The 17,515-nt window shown below is 46.0% G+C and overlaps 1 protein-coding gene across 1 annotated transcript in view; it reads left to right on the plus strand.

Annotated features, from left to right (window-relative positions):
- Positions 1-309: 309 nt before the first annotated feature.
- The window catches only part of NCAPD3 (non-SMC condensin II complex subunit D3), a gene marked incomplete at its 5' end in the record, with an annotated part of 30,475 nt that continues 13,269 nt past the window's right edge, over positions 310-17,515 (plus strand). The window contains 19 exon segments of the mRNA XM_027655426.1: positions 310-367; positions 902-1,056; positions 1,415-1,577; positions 2,461-2,636; positions 2,724-2,900; positions 3,287-3,348; positions 3,601-3,688; positions 5,021-5,154; positions 5,874-5,946; positions 6,229-6,351; positions 6,510-6,762; positions 7,411-7,473; positions 7,648-7,731; positions 10,531-10,604; positions 11,523-11,657; positions 12,384-12,604; positions 14,156-14,347; positions 14,684-14,781; positions 14,912-15,027. Coding sequence (XP_027511227.1) covers positions 310-367; positions 902-1,056; positions 1,415-1,577; positions 2,461-2,636; positions 2,724-2,900; positions 3,287-3,348; positions 3,601-3,688; positions 5,021-5,154; positions 5,874-5,946; positions 6,229-6,351; positions 6,510-6,762; positions 7,411-7,473; positions 7,648-7,731; positions 10,531-10,604; positions 11,523-11,657; positions 12,384-12,604; positions 14,156-14,347; positions 14,684-14,781; positions 14,912-15,027 — 2,445 coding nt within the window.

Here is a 17,515-nt window from a genome sequence, read left to right on the forward strand (position 1 = left end):
CTCTGTGTGTCTGTGTGTCTGTGTGTCTGTCTGTGTGTCTGTCTGTGTGTCTGTCTGTGTGTCTGTCTGTGTGTCTGTCTGTGTGTCTGTCTGTGTGTCTGTCTCTTGGTCGTGGATCTGGTCTCTGTTCCGGTCTCGCTGTCTCTTCTCTGACTCGCGGTCCCGGTCTCTCAGTTTCTCGGTCCCGGTCCCGTGCTCTGTCCCGGTGCCAGTGTCGGTCTGTGTTCCCATCTCTCTCTCTCTCTCAGTCCAGGTCTTGGTCCCCGTCCTGGTCCTGGACTGTCTCCTGGTCTCGGTCTCTGTTCCGGTCTCTCGGTCTCTGTTCTGGTCTCTGTGTCTCTGACTCCCGGCCTCGGTCTCTGTCCCGGTTCTGGTCCCAGTGGCGCTCTCTGTTCCCATCTCTCTCTTTCGGTCCTGGACTCTCTCCTGGTCCCGGATTCTCTCGTGGTCTCAGTTTCTGTCCTGGTCTCTCGGTCTCCCTGTTTCAGTTCAGGTCTCTCGCTCTCTCTGTCCTGGTTCTGGTCTTGGTCTCTGTCCCAGTCCGGGTCTCTCGGTCTAGGTCCGGGTCCAGGTCTCTCTGTCCCCGTCTCTGTCCCCGTCTCTGACAGGATCTCTCATTTCCCGGTCCTGATCCCAGTCCTGGTCTCTCTGTTTCAGTCTCTCGGTCCCGGTCTCTGTCTTAGTCCCGGTTCCAATCGTTGTCCTGGTCTCGGTCCCGGTCCTGGGGTCTCTCCCCGGTCCCGGGGTGCGGGTGACACCCGGCATTGGGATGCGCTCCCGCTGAAACTGTCCCGCTGGGTTCGGGGTATTCCGTGTTTATTTCAGAGCGTTATTTGGGGGCAAACACGTGTTTTGGAGAAACGTCGCACCTGGCGCTTATAAACTCTTTTTTTTCTCTCAGTGTGGGTGGACACGGTGTGGGATCTGGATTTCACAGAGACTGAGCCTCTGGATTCCTTGACAGCAGAGGAGATCACAGCCGACGGGCTCGACACCTTTACCAGCCTGTACAGTGCTCTGTCACCGTTTGCTGCTCAGGACCCGGAGAACAGAGAGGTGAGACCACCCAGTGTCTCCTGAGCATGGAGCCAGCCCCCCTCATTTTCTGTTTGTCACCTCCTTCCTGCCTTGAAATTCACATAATACTCAAAGGCTGCCCCAAACAATTCTTGTTACTACGTGCTGGAATGCTTCACAGGGAAGCTACTCCCAAGTTTTAATAATAAATTTATAATTTACCATAATATTAACTATATATGGTGTTATGTACTACACTTATTAAAACATCTTTTCAAATATATAATTTATAGGGGGTTGGTCGCAGTGGCAGCTGTTTAAAATCTGAATAATGGCTAATTTTGGACAGCTGTGTTGTTATGGGTTTTCTCACTGTTCCTCACCTGTTTTGCCTCAGAATATCTGGACCGTGCTTGCTGAGAACAGCCTGTCCCACCAGGCTCTGGTGGCCGTGCTCCATCACTTTGTGCACGCAGGGCAGCACAAGAGAGCAGATGCACAGCAGAGGGTTTATGGTCTGCATGCAGCTGGGCTGTACTTCCTGCTGCTGGAGATCCCAGGTGAGCCACGGGATGGGCCTCTTTATTGCTGGATGGAGCATCATTCAGGCAAGATCAGGCTTTTGTCATTTGTAAGAATCCCAGGTGGAGCAGGTGATGGTGTTGGCACTGTTTGCCTGCTGTCCCTGAAATCCTCAGAGGCCAAGCTGAGCTGTGGGGTGAGTGTTGAGTGTTACAGTCTGGTGGCAGCTTGGCCTCCTGTCACAGAGTGGTTTGTGATGGCCTCAGTCCGGGTCTGTATCCTGTGACAAGGTCGACAGGGGAGCCTGCACAGTGCACAGAGCTGGGACCACACAGATCCCTTTGGTCTGACAACAATACACAGAGGTGGCAGAAGCTTATTCCTGTTCCTGCTCTGTCGCTGGAGAGGATTTCACTGTGCAGCAGGTTTGGATGGGTTCCTTTGTGAAAACAAAAATATGAGTTTAAAGTAACCAGCAGGTGGGGTTTTTCAGCAGGTTGGTTCACAGCAGGATCCTTTTGTATTCAAGGCTGAGGCATCCTCTGAAGTTTTGCTGATATTCATCTAGGAGGGGTCAGCCAGCTGGTGGTCCTACTGCAGAATGTCATTGGTGATGACACATCATCCTGGTGCACTTGGGCTTTGTTCAGTTAGTTCTTTGTTCTTCTCTTGAACTTTGTTAGGCTCTAGGACAATACCTGTGGAGAGATCATAGAGTCACAGGCTGCTTTGGGTTGGAAGGGACCTTAAAGCTCATCCAGTCCCACCCCCCTGCCATGGGCCACCTTCCACTAGCCCAGGCTGCTCCAAGCCCTGTCCAGCCTGGCCTTGGACACTTCCAGGGATGGGCTGTGTTGCCCAGGTGATTTGGGTTCTCTGTGTTTGGTCTGCCAGAGGACTGATGTTGTCTTTTCTGGGCAGGCAGCATCGGTAACCGACTGTTCCATGAAGTGATGTTTGATAAGTGCCTTTACACCCTGACAAAGTGTTGGCCTCAAGAACTGAAGAAAAGAAAGAAGATTCATGCTCCAAGCTCTCAGACCAATCCAGGAAGGAATAGAAAGAAAGGAAAACGACACAGGAACGACAACTCCAGTGTAAGATGTTTGTGTAATCTCTTCAGACATAAATTGCTATTAATAAGGAAATTGTTGGCAAGATGTTTCTCTTTTCTACCTATATAGATGGAAGAGATATTGGAAGAGGAGGAGGAGGAAGAGAAGGATGAAAATGTTTACTTTTCAACAGAAGATCTTCTTCAAGTCCGCGATGCAATCTTCCTTCTTTTGAAAAACTTCTTGAGGCTTCTACTCAAGTTCTCCCTAAAAGAAAAGCCTCAATGTTTGCAGAACTGCCTGCAGGTAATAAAGATTCAACTCGAGGAACCTTATGCCCCCTAACACAGACTCTTGGGGGGCACAGAGCACTCCACATGGAGGGGTGGCAGCCCTGCCTTTTCTTTAAGTGGTCCCTGGTGAGTGTCAGTGGAAATCTGGGAGTGGGGTGTCTGCTCTGTGTCTGACTCACGTTTAACAGCTTAACACTTGCTGGCTGGTGCCAGGTGTTTTGTTCAAAGAATCATAAATCATAGTTTGGGTTGGAAGGGACCTTAAAGCTCATCCAGTTCCACCCCCCTGCCACAGGCAGGGACACCTTCCACTAGACCAGGTTGCTCCAAACCCTGTCCAACTTGGCCTTGGACACTTCCAAGGACGAATGAGCTCAGCTTGGTTTTGTTCCCTGGCAGGTCTTTGTGGAAATGACAAGCTTTGAGCCAGTGGTGCACGAGTTCCAGTTTTCATCAGCAATGTGAGCAAATGATTCTTAATGTTTATACGATGCTGTGAACAAGTAAAGCCCTCAGCGCTTGTGTTATTGTTCTGTTTATATGGAAATGAAAGTGATGAATTCTTTTGCTGAAGATAATTATAACATGTTCCACCTACTAAGAGCAAACAGCATCTTGTGAATATTGAATGTTTTCCAGTCAATGAGCTCTTTTGATTGTAATAGTTGTAGTAACTGTTTCTCTGCAAGACACGTCTCTGCCTTTTTTCTTAGGGATGTTAATAAAGCCAAGTACATTCCTGAGCTGGCCTATTATGGACTGCACTCACTGTGTTCCCCTCTGCACAGTACAGAAGATAAGGTAAAAGTTAAACAACATCTTTAACATCCTCACAGCAGTATTGAAAAGGAGGGGTTGCTTCTTTCCTGCATGTTATTTTTGCTTGCATGGTTACTTTTGCTTTTCACATCAGTTTTCCTTTTTGTGCGTGTGCAGGTCTTTGCTGGGTCAGAGGAAAGATGTTTCTTTCCACCCAGTCCTTATTCCCTTTGGCTTGTTTGCTGATGCATTTGTGTGCAGTGAATTCCGTGCTCTAGTGACTCTCGTGGCAAATGAGTTGAGAACAGAGGGATGGCTGCAGTGGCGTTAGATGTCTGTGTCTTAAAAAAGAGAACTCCAGGTTACTGCATTTGCCTGGAATGTTGTCGTTCCCTGCTAGATGGAGCTCCAGCACCACCTGGCAGCGTGTGTGGGGTTGGGCTGTGCAGCACTGGAGCATGATGGGGCTGTGTTGTGTGCAGGGGGTGGCGAGCAGGGCTGGTTCTTGTTCAGAGCATGGTCTGTAATCACGGAACAGCCAGTTCTACCAGAAACCTGTCTGCAGCTTTGCATTTTTATTGGGGTAAATTCCAAGCAGACTGGGTCATGTCCCACTTCTGAGTGCTGCTCTCGTGGATGGGGCTTTTGGAGCATGGGTGTGAGCGTGCTGTGTCTGTGAGCCTGTGTGAACCCACCTGGGCTAGTTCTGGGCCAGCAAGGCTGGGCATTAGCAGCTGTCTGGTCAGGAAAGCCTGCAGCTTGGCACACCCTAACCTGAGGAATTGCTGAGTGCCTGCCCAGCTTTAGCAGCCTCAGGTGTGTTTCTGCTTGCTCAGTTCCTCAGCACAGCAGGAGCTTTTTAGAACTGTTGGCATTTGTGATGACAGGAAGATGTAGTTGCTCCCCTTCCCAGACCTCCCTCACCTTCCCTGACTCTCCTGTTTGCTCAGAGATTGTCAGGATGATGAGGCAAGCTGTGTTCCCAAGAGTGTGGCAGGGAGGGAACTCCAAAAGTTCGAGTGCACATAGTGGTAAAAACAGGTATTTAGTTTAAGATGTCTTCTGTGCAAAACCCAGTGAATTTACTCAAATTCCACGTGATTCTGGGGAATTAAAGTCCACAGCTTTGGAGGGGATCTGTTGATGCTTTCAAGAAGCCTTCTTAGGCTTTACTGAACTTATATGAGATTATCACAGGCAGGAAAGATGTCGTGTGTGTTAATGAACAGGACCTCTTGGAATGATTCTGCTAGAAGTCATACTTTAACATCTGCTGTTGGTTGGATCTAAGTTTGTTTGGTTCAGAATTACTTAGTAATTATTTCAGAAGGCTTATCCATGGAAACAAACCTGAAAATAACCTTTCCTTTCCAGACTCTTCGCTGTGTCTTCCAGAAAATCCTCAATGTCATTCTGATGCTGGAAAGTCGTGGGGGTTCCAGACACGAAGCCCTTCCCATCACATCAGCTGTGACCAGTGCCAGGAATCAGGCTGTAAAATTCATCAGGTGATGGACAGAGCTCTGGCACTGCCCTTCCTGGCTGTGGCTGCTCTTTTCTTCTCTTGCCTTCACTTTGCTGTTGAGTTGATAGAAGCATGAGACAAACTGGCACTACCTTTGAAGTTGTTTGTGCAAATGAGGTTTAATTAAAATGTCTGTAATGGGAATTTACTCAGCTTGCTGGCAGAGGGGGAAGAAGGTGCTGTTTGACAGGAAAGTGGCAGTAAGTGGAAGGGACTCATCTTCTGTGTTTTGCTTTGTGTCAGTTTTTCAGGTCTTGTGTTTTACTACAGAGAATTGTAAAGGAAATGAAAGATTAACATGGAGCTCATTTCTCCTTAGTTCTTTGCTTTCTCCTGCTTAATGATATGTTTTGCCTAAGTTTATTATTCCCCCTGTCGGGGATCCATGTGGTTGGAAAGTGTAGTTTGTGCAGAGATTCCCAGACAACATATAAAAGTAGATTGAGAACAAAGAAGCTTTATTTTTTTCTGTTGTTGTTCTACTTATGGAAAGGTATTGGAAGAAATGTTTTCTGCCTGCAAAGGCAGGTTAATGTAAATATGATTCTGTGATCATATCCTGCTGCACTAGCACTCATGATTCCAGAATGCCCACTTTTCCTGCCCTTTCAAATGCATTCCAAAAGGAATGTCCTTGTCTTGATTTTTTTCTGCTGTTATAGACCAGCTTTATTAAAATCTGCTTCTCTTTCTGCTGTGCAGTTCTCTGGTAGATGAGCTGAAAGAAGCTGTATTTCCTATTCTTCGAATATTACTGCAACATATCTGTATCAAGGTATGCCAAGCTTTATTGCTTCTTGAGCTGGAGAACTCGTGTGGATGCATTGGAGTGTCTGTATTATCTGTAATAATTAGGAAATGTGTTTTGTAAGGAATGAAAAGATGTTATAGTGAAGTAGTGAGTGAGGGAGCTGTGATTGTTCTCCCAGCCATTGCTGAATGTGACCATATCACCTCATTAAATAAAAAAATACTTACCTTAAGCCCTGAAATGCCTTTCTGGCTTCTAGAGCAGAGCATTGAAATGTCACACCGTGCAACTGCCCTCATCTTTCAGGTCCCAGATAAGGCTGATTATCGCACTTACGCTGCACAGGCCCTGGTGACTCTGCTGAATAAACTGCCTTGTGTGGAGTTTGCTGAATTCATCTCTTGGCTGTATAAATACTCACTTAACAGAGTAAGTGCATCTCCTTGATGTTTTGAAGATGAAATGTTCAGTGTGAGCACTGAGTAGCAGTGTTAGTGCTGGCACCCAAAGGCAGGTGGAGTGAGCAGGCACTGCCTGTGCCTTTGCTTACAGTAACAGAGCACCTCCTGTGCTTTTCCTTCCCACAGACTTCCTACAGAGTGTTTGCTCTTGATGTGGCCTTAGCTTTGCTGGAGGTGCCAGAGAGGACCCCGGATGACTCCTTGTCCCTGGATCAGCAGAGGTTTCTGAAGCACAAGTTTTTGGTGCAGGTCATGGTGTTCGGGCGCTGCTCGGACAAAGCCCCCTTGGTCCGGAGCAAAGCTCTGAGCAGCTTTGCCCACTGCCTTGAAATGAAGGCTGCTGCTACCTTGCAGAGCATCCAGGAGTTACTGCAGAGCTGTAAGTGTTATGGATGCATCACAGAATGATGCACAGAATGACAGAATCACAGAATAGGCAGAGTTGGAAGGGAGCTGCAAGGATCGAGTCCAACTGCTGCCTGGCCCTGCACGGGACCATCCCCAAGAGTCACATTACATAGTGAAAATAATTCTTGAACCTTCTAGGGAATAATTGCTGAGAGGTGGGAGTTGTCAGGCACTTAAAAATCAGCACATAGTATCCTTATGTATTGTGTCATAATGAGAAGCAACAGATGAGTCTTGCTGCTCGTGAAGCCTCATATTTGGAAGGGATTTATTCTCGTGTATCACTTCTAAAGAGATTCCTTCACGAGATCCCTTTGAAGGATGTTTACAGGCAACTGAAATTACTCGTTGGGGGGGGGGGGGGGAAGGGCAGTTCGTTCTTGCCTGACAGCTGATTAAATCTTGAGTTGCCTTTTGCTTCTGCTAAGTTGTTCTGTTCGTGACTGGCATTCCCAGCTCCCTCAGGTGTGCTAAAGGCCAGATGGCACAGCTCAGAAGTATGCACAGAGCATCCCACGGTTAGATTACTTGCCTGAAAAAAAAAAAATCGGGATGACAGAATATCTGGAATTAAAACACTTGGTTTGATTTCTTTTTCTTCTGTTTCTTTTTTTGGCAGCCTCTGTCCATACCGTGCTGGAAGCAAACACAAACACTGCGAGCGTGACAGTCAGTGCTGAAGGTACAGAGTCATTCTTTTTCAGTAAGTCTGAGGGTGTTTTTGGCATGCCACTCCCTAAAAATACACATATCTGTTAAACCTAGGGCATGCAGGAGGCTCTCTGTTTAACACTGAACCTTCTTGCTGGGTGAACATATGCCTTTATTAGTCTTAAACGTTTATCTTTTCTTTCAGCTGTGTCCAACCATCCACAGAAGACCTTACCTACTTTCAGAAGTATTGAGCTGACAGACAGCAGCAATGCTACTGGGCTTGATGGTATGTCAAAATTAAACCAATCTTTTCAGATAACCATCCAAAGCCTTAATTGAAATTAGTCTTTCTGAAGTGTATGTGTTGTCCATTTCTCAGAGGAAGTGGGGAGAGCTTTCTGTAGAGCTGTTAAAAGACACTTATGGGTGATGGAGGGGGTGGAAGTGCCAGCCATAAAGAAATACTCTTTCTACTCAAGTCTGAAAAATACATTTTAATCTTGAAATACTGATGTTCATTTGTACTAATGCGGTGGCAACACTTGTTGAAAAGCAGGTAATTTATTCTCCCCAAAAAGGATGGTAATTGATGTGGGATATAATACTTGGAGCTCCATAAATTTCAGGGTAATTAAATCTCTTGCTCCAGTGCACAAAGAACTAATATATTTTGCTGGATAAGGCACAGCACCTTAGAGTAGCAATGTTCTGTAGGGAGGGATTCATTTCTCTGCAGCATCAGGTATTGGCTGGAGTTGAAAGCAAAGTGTCACATTAAATGTCCTGATGCAGCATGGCAAGCTGGGTCTAATTTGTTGATAGCATGAAATCAGCATGTAAGTTGGCTTTTGTGGCCACGATGTTCCTGCTTTAAATCTCTCCCTTTCTTTTCCTCTTGCGTGCAAGAGCTTTTCTTCCCAACCTTTAGGCCTCTGCCAGTATCTCTGCTCTCAGTTCTTGCTGTTCACCTCCCTTGAACTGCTGACAATTCAATTCTCTGCCCGGTTCACATCCTGCAGCCGTGTCTTTGTTCCGTGTCTCGCGCCGCTCTTCACATGGGATCTCCCTCCCTATCTCCAGGAGCCAGGCTCCAATCTTCTCCACTGAAAGCCTCCTTTTAAAAACAACCCCACTGATAAATTTCGTTAATCTGCTCTCTCAGATAGCAAAGTCCTCCAGGCCACTCAAGGTATTGTGTATTCCCCGCTTAGCTGCGGACTCCTCGTGCCAGAGGATGCCTGGTTTTGTATCTGATACCCAGCTGAGCGTGCACTTGGCACTTGGCAAAACAAATTAAGAAAAGGTCTGAATGAAAAAAAGGCTGTCTGGAGCTCAAGAGGATACTGAAATTCAGGCAGTCAAGGTGCATTAGCAAAGCTGTCTGGCACACGCCTGTGCTTGGCTTATGCCTGTGCTAATTTTGCACTTCTCTGAAGACCAAACAGCTCTCATGGTTTAAAAGAGAAATAAATCTTGGCTGAGGGTAGTCAGAACGTGCTAAACGCTCAAGGGCAGAGATGAGAAGGGTGGGGATAAACTGCAAGGTGAGGTGTGCACTGCAGAATTCCCTCTGCCCAAAAAAACCAGTCATTGCCCTCCTCAGAGAGTTCTCAGCCATTTAGAACTTGAGGGGTATTTGGTTGGTTTTGCTATTTTGGTTTTTTTTTTTTTCTCTCTTTTTCCAAGTCACTGTGAGTAAAATCAATGTCAAAGTGTGATTATTTTAGCAGATGGGGTCCTCTTCACAAGACTGGACTATTTTCATGGCAAAATCTTGCCATGGAAAGGTTCTGTGCCCTTTGTGTCCAGCTGCTCTCAGGCAGGAGGAGGATGGAACTGCAGTTAACTGCCCATTAAGAAAGCCCAGATCAAAGTCCCTTTGCTTCCTTTGATAAAAATTTATTTTTAAACTAGTTTTGATCAGTTCCCTGTGACTAATCCTATTTCTTAATAGCAACAGTGTGGATGTCCATATGAATCTCTTTAACAGATCTCCAAATTTGGCATATATTTGGGAAATCTGACTTAATGCTGGGAGAAACCTAGCAAATAGCAATAAATAGAAACCTCGAAAGCACTGGTAAAATGTTTTAAGTCATTATGACCAGTCAAATAGTCCAATGATTCAAAAGGGTGGAAATAATTAATTGTGGCTCTGTGCATTCAGTTGTGTGCCATTTAATAAACCATTCACCTTGATGATGTGGCTTTTTTTCTGACGACACGCAGAAATAAATATGAATGTGGCTGTGGAAAGTAAAATTTGAGCCCTGACCTGACATTCAGGGAAGAGAGATGTGTTCTGGTTTCCTTGTAGACTCTGACGTGGTTCATTGCAGCTGCCATTCTGCAGCCTCAAGGAATTCATAAGCAGAGTCATTTCCCCTCCATAAAACACAGCAGTTCATATATGAGTTCTTGGAACTGTGTGGAGCTCTGAGGCAAAACTCACAGAAGGTTGTGGGTGTTCTCGGCTCTGTATAAACCTATTTTGGCTCTGTTGTGTTGTTTCCATTTGTCTGTGCTCTGCCCTCCACCTGCCCTTCCCACAGGTAGCAGAGTTACCTGTGCCCCAGGCTTTTGTTAGAGCTGTGCATGATTCATCTGATGAGCTTTCAGCCTGTGAAGGTAACCCAACATCTTTTATGCAGGCAAATAAAGAGGTCAGAAATTACAGACTTATAGTGAATCAAGTAATTTGGTTTATCATTCTCTTCTATGGTGTATTAAGACGTTTTCAAATGAAAGCCTTTGGAAAATTTGGGTTATTTTTTCCTTCTGGTTTATACGTCGTTCTGGGTTATTCTGTTTGTTTTTTTTTTTTTTCAAATGATGCTCTGTTCAGTCTTTTCCTCTGGCCCTCTGAAACTTTTGGGCAGACATCTGTGGCTGCCCCATCCCTGGAAGTGTCCAAGGCCAGGTTGAATGAAGTTTGGAGCAACCTGGTCTAGTGGGAGGTGTCCCTGCCCATGGCAGGGGGTGGAACTGGTTGAGCTTTAAGGTCCTTCCAATCCAAACCATTCTGGGATTCTGTAATTCTAAATGATGGTGTTGCCTAATTTCTTTTTATCCTGGTTTTGGATAGGAAAAGAAGTCATGGCCATGCTGAGAGTGAGAGCTGGAGATGAGAAAACCAATGTGAGGAAATCTGCTCTCCAGGTACGGGGGCTTTTTGCATCCTTCCCTATTCTCAGTGATTACCCAAAATGTCACGTATATAAATAATCAGGCCACAGTTTTGTAGCAAACTCTGTCAATTTGCCCACTTGTAGCTTCCTGCTCTCCCTGCAGAGTTCCTCCAGGCCTTAAAGATCTTGTTTACTAGTTCCTGATAAGTAAATAATGCAGGCATAATGATGGAAATTTTTCTGGTGCTCTCTCTGACAGTCTGTTATTCCGTCATTTGCAAAGAGAGGCTCTTGTCAAATGTCAATAGGCTTTTCAATTAAGACACTTCCTCATAAACTGAAGCATATTAACTGCTTAGTTTGTTTTGACCTTGTTAGCAAAGGGATTAGGTTATATCCAGCCTCTGTGTGTTGCTTTGCTTGTTGCTCATTTTTTTTAATGAAGTCATAGCTTTTAAAGAGATGCCTCAATGGAAATTTCCTTGTTTTAAAAAATAAGTGTCTACTGCTACCTGCCTTGCTCTATTAGTCCTCTTCACTCCAGCTCTTCCCCCTCAGTTCACACACTGATTTGAGCTTCCCGGTTAAGGCTTTACAGTTCTTGTTTTGATGCTTTCTGATTAAAAATAAAAATAACTCCCCTCTTCCTTATTACCAGGTAAAAGCCACGGCTCGTACAAGAGCCGTGTTATTTTCAGGGTAAAATTGTGACATCCACCTTTATCCGAGCGCTGTTACAAAACAGGAACGAGCGAAATGATGTTTTCCTGTTTCATTTTCACATCTGGTTGTGCCCAGTGCTCATGAATCGTTAATGTGCTGCTTCACTCTGGGCGAGATGAATCCCTTAGTTAAACTCGGCAGGGGGTAGATTGTGTTTTTTGATTTGCCACTCAGCGCCCGTGGCCTGTATTCCCAACAGAGTTTCTGCTGCTGGTTTGCCTTGCAGGTTTTGGTGAGCATCCTGAAGCACAGGGTGATCCCCTGCTCTGCAGAGGATCTCTCCACCCTCCAGGAGCGGTGCCGGGACCCCGCGGTGTCCGTGAGGAAACAGGCCCTGCAATCCATCACAGAGCTCCTCCTGGTGAGGGAAAAACGGGAATTCTGGTGCACACCGAGCGGGGCAAACCGTGGGTTAAAAGGAGGAGGATCCACACCGACCAGTTATTCATTCAGTGAATTGCATTTCATGACTCTGTTCTAATTTTCTTCATTCCCTTTTGACTCGGAAGTCGTGACTCATCCTGATACCTACTTGTGATTTATGAAGAATGCTTCCAACTGTTGGGAGCACTGATTCTTCTGGCTGTTGATTTATGTGTCATGAAGAAAATGTTTATGTTGCTGGCCTTCTCAAGTTACAAAAAAAAAACCAACCTGAATCACTTTCAGATGTAATGTGTAGATGATAGCACTGCTATATTTTTCTTTCTTTTCTGTTTATTCACAAAGGGTCTGTAACTCAGGCTTGGAGCACAGGGTTTATATTAAGCAAAGCTCTTTTTTTTAGTGTTAAATCATCTGCTGTAGAACCTTATTGCAATGCTGTTATAATTCTTTATAGAGTTAAGAACAAAGTACTGCAGTACTTTTAGCAGAAACACCAGGTATTTATCATAGATATGATCAAATGTCTTGTGATGTTGAGGAGACACAAGTTCATCTGTCCCACCTGCTGTCACATTGCAGTGCTGGGGTTCATTAAAATTCAGAGTTAGTAGCAGGAACTGAAGGCCTTTGCTGGTCTAACCCATGCATTTAGGATCCTCTAATGCTTTAAAAATGTTTCTAATACATGTATTTCTCTCAGTCTCAGCCCAGCAATGTTCTAGTGCAGAAGGCCTGGTTAAATGGAGTGGTGCCTGTTGTGATGGATGCAGAAAACTCTGTCCAAGAAAAGGCCTTGGAGTGCCTTGATCAGCTCTTGTTGCAACCTATAAAATCTTACCATAAATCCAGGAGTGATGATGGGAAGCAGGGGCTGGCGTGGGATCTGCTCACCCTGTTGTCTTCAGAAAGCCAGGAGCTGAAGTAAGAGCATTTTTCCTTCACTGTGGGCTCTGATGGCTTTTCTGAAATACCCTTTTGTCCAATGTATGGGATGCTTTTATTGCCTTTACTATATTAACATTCAGGAACAAAATCCAGACTTGTTTAACTTTTAATCCTGCTAGAACACACAACTTTTCCTTTTACAGAAAGAAATTGCCTCTTGACTGGAGGACTAAGATAAGAATATGAGTTTGTGCTCTCATTCCCTGTGGGGCCACAGATTATTAGGTATCACAGTTGACACACTGTTAAAATGCACATGCTGTCTGTTGTGCAAGGACAAGAAACTCAATTTCCTGGGGATTTCTTTTTAAGCTGTTTAAATTCCCTGCTTGAAACAAAGGGGTGGAAGCTCATGTTAACTGCTAGGGATGGAAACTGTGGTGTTGAGGTGCTTGTGGTGCTCTGCCAGCTCCTGGGACAGAGGAGCTGTTGAGCATGGACAGGCTGGCAGGTGGTGAGGAGGGTTCAGTTTTCCTTTGTGTCAAGTATTTTTCACTTGCTGCTCTTGTTACCTGTGCTCTCTCCCTGGACTTGAGTGTTGGTTACAGCCTATTCTGCATGCACTGATATGCACATGAATATTCAGCTCCAATGGAGGTGTTCCTCTGACAGAAGTGAGAGAGGATATATAAAGCAAGAACATCACCTTGTATTAATTCTTATGTACAATATGTTACTTGTCTTATGACAAATCGAATTATTCTGCCTTTTGCAGAATGCTGTGGGAAGAAGCAGGAGAAAGGGGATGACACACAGTATGACAAGGACACAACAATGATTAAAGACAGCTGTATGTTTATTAGTCAACAGGGCATAATAGCTCAGAAATAGAAAATGAGATACTGGTGGTGCTGCTGTGCCAATCTGGGGGACTGTCAGTGTTCTAATTTGGGCTATTTTGTAACAGAGTTTGTAGATTCATGACACCTTCTTCTTCCTGACCTTAGAGTGCCTTCCAGCTTCATAAATCTCACAGCTCTTCCAACGTGAAGCAAATAATTAGGGCTAAACAAAAAAATTAGTGGGGTATGATGGCTCAACATGACTTTTCTGTCCCATTATCCCTGGAAGTGTTCAAGGCCAGGTTGGATGGAGCTCTGAGCAACCAGTGGAAGGTGTCCCTGCCCATGGCAGGGGGTTGGAATGAGATGATCTTCAAGGTCCCTTCCAACCCAGGCCATTCTATTCTGGGTATTAAATAACAACTGCTGGAAAGTCTGTGTTACAAATGGCTGAAATTATATTTTCTTGGTGTGTCATGGTACCACTTGGACCTTCTGTCTTCCTGCCCCAGAGCACTACATCCATGCAAGGATGCCAGGGCTGGAGTGGGTCAGGGTTTTGAACTGGAAGACTAAAAATACATAGTAAATGTGTAAATTTTGAGTGTGAATAATGGGAATGCCAAGTGACAGCAGCTTTGTTTTATTGACCAGCATTTCCTGGACAGGGATGTTGGATTTTAGTGGATTTTACCAACTGTTTTGTTCATTCCTTCTCTAATTTACTTTTCTTTCTTCTCTGCAGCCGTTACTTGAACAAAGCTTTCCACATATGGTCCAGGCAGAACAAGTTCACCTCCACTTTCATCAGTAATGTCCTGTCCCACGTGGAAACAGAACATACCATGGCAGCTTGGATGCTGCTTGCTAAGGTGGCAAGTTCTTCACCCAAGCTGGATTATTCCAAGATCATTGAGACCTGGGACAGTGTCAGCAGGTTGGTGTGTGTACTTTAAACTCTATTCTGCAGTAAAGAGGTGGGAGTGAGGAGGAGGAGCAAGGCAAGGGAGCACTTTGTGTTCTTCCACAGAGAGATTGCTGTTTAGCTGCTTGGATCACAGTTCTTCCTTCAGGCAGTGGGTTCTGCAGCTGGGAGGCAAGGAACGGCCTCCAGATTCGTGCAGTAACCAACTCTTTCCTTGGGCTTTTTGAGCTTTCATTGGGTTTGACAGCTCTGCCTTAATAATGCATATCCCAGATGAAAGGACTCTTCAGCTGTGATTTGTTCCTCAGCTGTTGCTCATGTTGGTTTGGCTGCTCCCCTGTTTTCCAGGCAGCAGAACACGAGCGCTGGCACCGTCGGACACATCCTGCGTGTCATCGGGCACGTGGCACAGCACCTCCCAAACAGCAGCTGCCAGAGGCTGATGGGTGAGTGGCTCTGAGGGGCTGCAGAGGGGAAGGGAGGCTTCGTGCCTCCCCTCCCAGCAGTTGTTTCTCCTCTGTGTAAGCACTTGATGAACTTAGGAAATGCTCATTTTGCGTGCGGTCTCATTTCCAGACAACATCAAGTGCTGGCTGAAGGAGTCTCAGTGCCCCTTGGAGGTGATCAGCCCTGCTGTGGAGACCATGCAGAAGCTCTGCATTGCATGTGCAGATGTGCCAGAGGAGGCTCAGGTGTGACTTAAAATATGCCTTTTAAAATAGCTTGTTCCCCACTCAGGGGGGCTGTGTCTTGGAGGCAGCTCTGTTTCCAGTTTGTGGGTTGATTAGTTCTAAAAATGAGGATCTGACTTCATCATCTCAAGCCTATTCTGCTCAGCTCCAACTTGCTGTGCCGCAGTTGTGCTGGAGAACATCCTGTAGCCAAGGATGGACTTGTAAGAAATCTTCTTTCTTCCAAAGTGTGTCCCCACACACCTCTAAATATCTTGCATTTGCCTTCTGTCCGAGTTTACAGAACTCCTAAAGGAGACCTGTTGCTGTGCTTTTATTATAGCAGCTATTTCTCAGTCTTGGTCCAGTCTGAAAACATGGATTTATACCCTAATCTCTGACTATTCTATAGCAGAGCTGCTGGACATGCACATATTTTCTAGATCTCTTTCATGGGACTAAACAGGGAGTTAATAACTTGCACATAACTTTTTTTCTGCCCCATTTGTTTTATGCCTTAGCTTTGCTCTGCTCCCACAGTGGGATGTTAGGCCATATTTTGCTGGTAAAACAGAGATCTCAGCCTGAGCACAGTTGCAAAGAAGCTAAAACTGATGCAGGTCTCTGTCCCTAATGACTTCTCTTTGTGTGGGTTTTATATTTCTCTTTGTAGTGGGTTGACCTTGGCTGGGCACCACCCAGCCTCTCTATCACTCCCCTTCCCAGCCAGAAAAGGGGAGAGGGAATAAGATGAAAAACAAGTCATGGGTTGAGATAAGGCATTTTACTAAAGCAAAAATCAAAACCTGAGCACCCAAAAGCAAAGCAAAAAATAACAAGGTTTATTCTCTACTTCCCATGAGCAGCAGTGTCCTGCCACGTCCTGGGGAGCAGGGCTTCAGCAATGTGTGATGGTTTCTTAGCAGGCAGCCATTGGAAACAAGGAATGCGGCCTCCCCCTTCCTGCTCCTTTCCTCAGCTTTTGTATCTGAGCTGACTTCACATGATCTGGAATATCCCTTTGGTTAGTTTGGGTCAGCTGGACTGGTTGTGTCCCTTCCCAGGATCTTGCCCTCGACTGGGACAGGAGTGTTCCAGCACTGATGCTGTGCTCAGCAGCAGCCAAAAAACTGGTGTATTATCAACACCCTTCTGGCTCCCAGTGCAAAGCACAGCACTGTGAGGGCTGCTCTGGAGAAATGAACTCCAGCTCAGCCAGAACCAGTGCACCCTCCTTTGAGATGTCCTGTGTTTTGGGCCATCAGTAAGAGGCACTTGTGTACAGTGGAATTTTAATGGCTCAGATAAATGGCAATACAAATGTCAGTGGAGGACAAAAGGCTGAAATCCTAAGATTAATTCTACATTGAGAGGGGTGTAACCAATTAACTTGTGATGAGCTTTAGTGAGTCTTCCTGCTTTCACAAGGAGGAGTCCAAAGCAGAGCTGGATCTTCAATGAAGTTACTTCAACAGAATCATGGATCCAGGTCGTTATCACAGATGCAGTCATCACCACTGTCATCATAAATGTCTCCATCATTCTGAACGAAATTGCTTCTCAGAACGTAGCCCTGATTTCCTTCTTCATTCCTGCACAGGACATTGGTGCTGGGTCCTGCACTTTGGCCACAACAACCCCCTGCAGTCCCACAGGCTGGGCACAGAGTGGCTGGACAGGGCCAGGCAGGAAGGGACCTTGGGGTGCTGAGTGACAGCAGCTGAACAGGAGCCAGCAGTGTGCCCAGGTGGGCAAGAAGGCCAATGGATCCTGGCCTGGATCAGGGATAGTGTGGCAGCAGGAGCAGGGCAGTGATTCTGCCCCTGGATTTGGCACTGGTGAGGGCACACCTCGAGTGCTGTGTCCAGCTCTGGGCCCCTCAGTTTAGGATGGTTGTTGAGGGGCTGGTGCAGGTCCAGAGAAGAGCAACAAGGCTGGGGAAGGGACTGGAGCACAAGTCATGTGAGGAGAGGCTGAGGGAGCTGGGGGTGTTGAGCCTGGAGAAGAAGAGGCTCAGGGGAGACCTCCTCATTCTCTCCAACTCCCTAAAAGGAGGTTGTAGCCAGATGGAGGTCGGGCTTTTCACTCGGTAACCATCAGCAAGACAAGAGGGCTCAGTCTTAAGCTCTGCCAGGGGAGGTTTAGGTTGGATATTAGGAAGAAATTCTTTCCAGAGAGGGTGATCAGCCATTGGAATGGGCTGCCCAGGGGGATGGTGGAGTCACCGTCCCTGGAGGTGTTTAAGACAAGACTGGACACGTCACTCAGTGCCCTGGTCTGGTTGACAAGGTGATATTAGGTCAAAGCTTGGACTTGATCTCAGAGGTCCTTTCCAACCTGGCCGATTCTGTGATATGTATTTGGTTTCTCAGGTTACCACTTTTAGATGGTGGGAAAACAGAAATGATGTGTTATATTCATCCCAATCTAGCAGACAATCAGCTTTTTCCATTTCCCTTCCATCCCTTGGAAGTGAAACATCATGTTTTCACATGATGTCATGGAATTG

The sequence above is a fragment of the Corapipo altera genome, unplaced genomic scaffold, assembly GCF_003945725.1.
Source record: "Corapipo altera isolate COAL_440 unplaced genomic scaffold, ASM394572v1 71, whole genome shotgun sequence".
NCBI lineage: Eukaryota > Metazoa > Chordata > Aves > Passeriformes > Pipridae > Corapipo > Corapipo altera.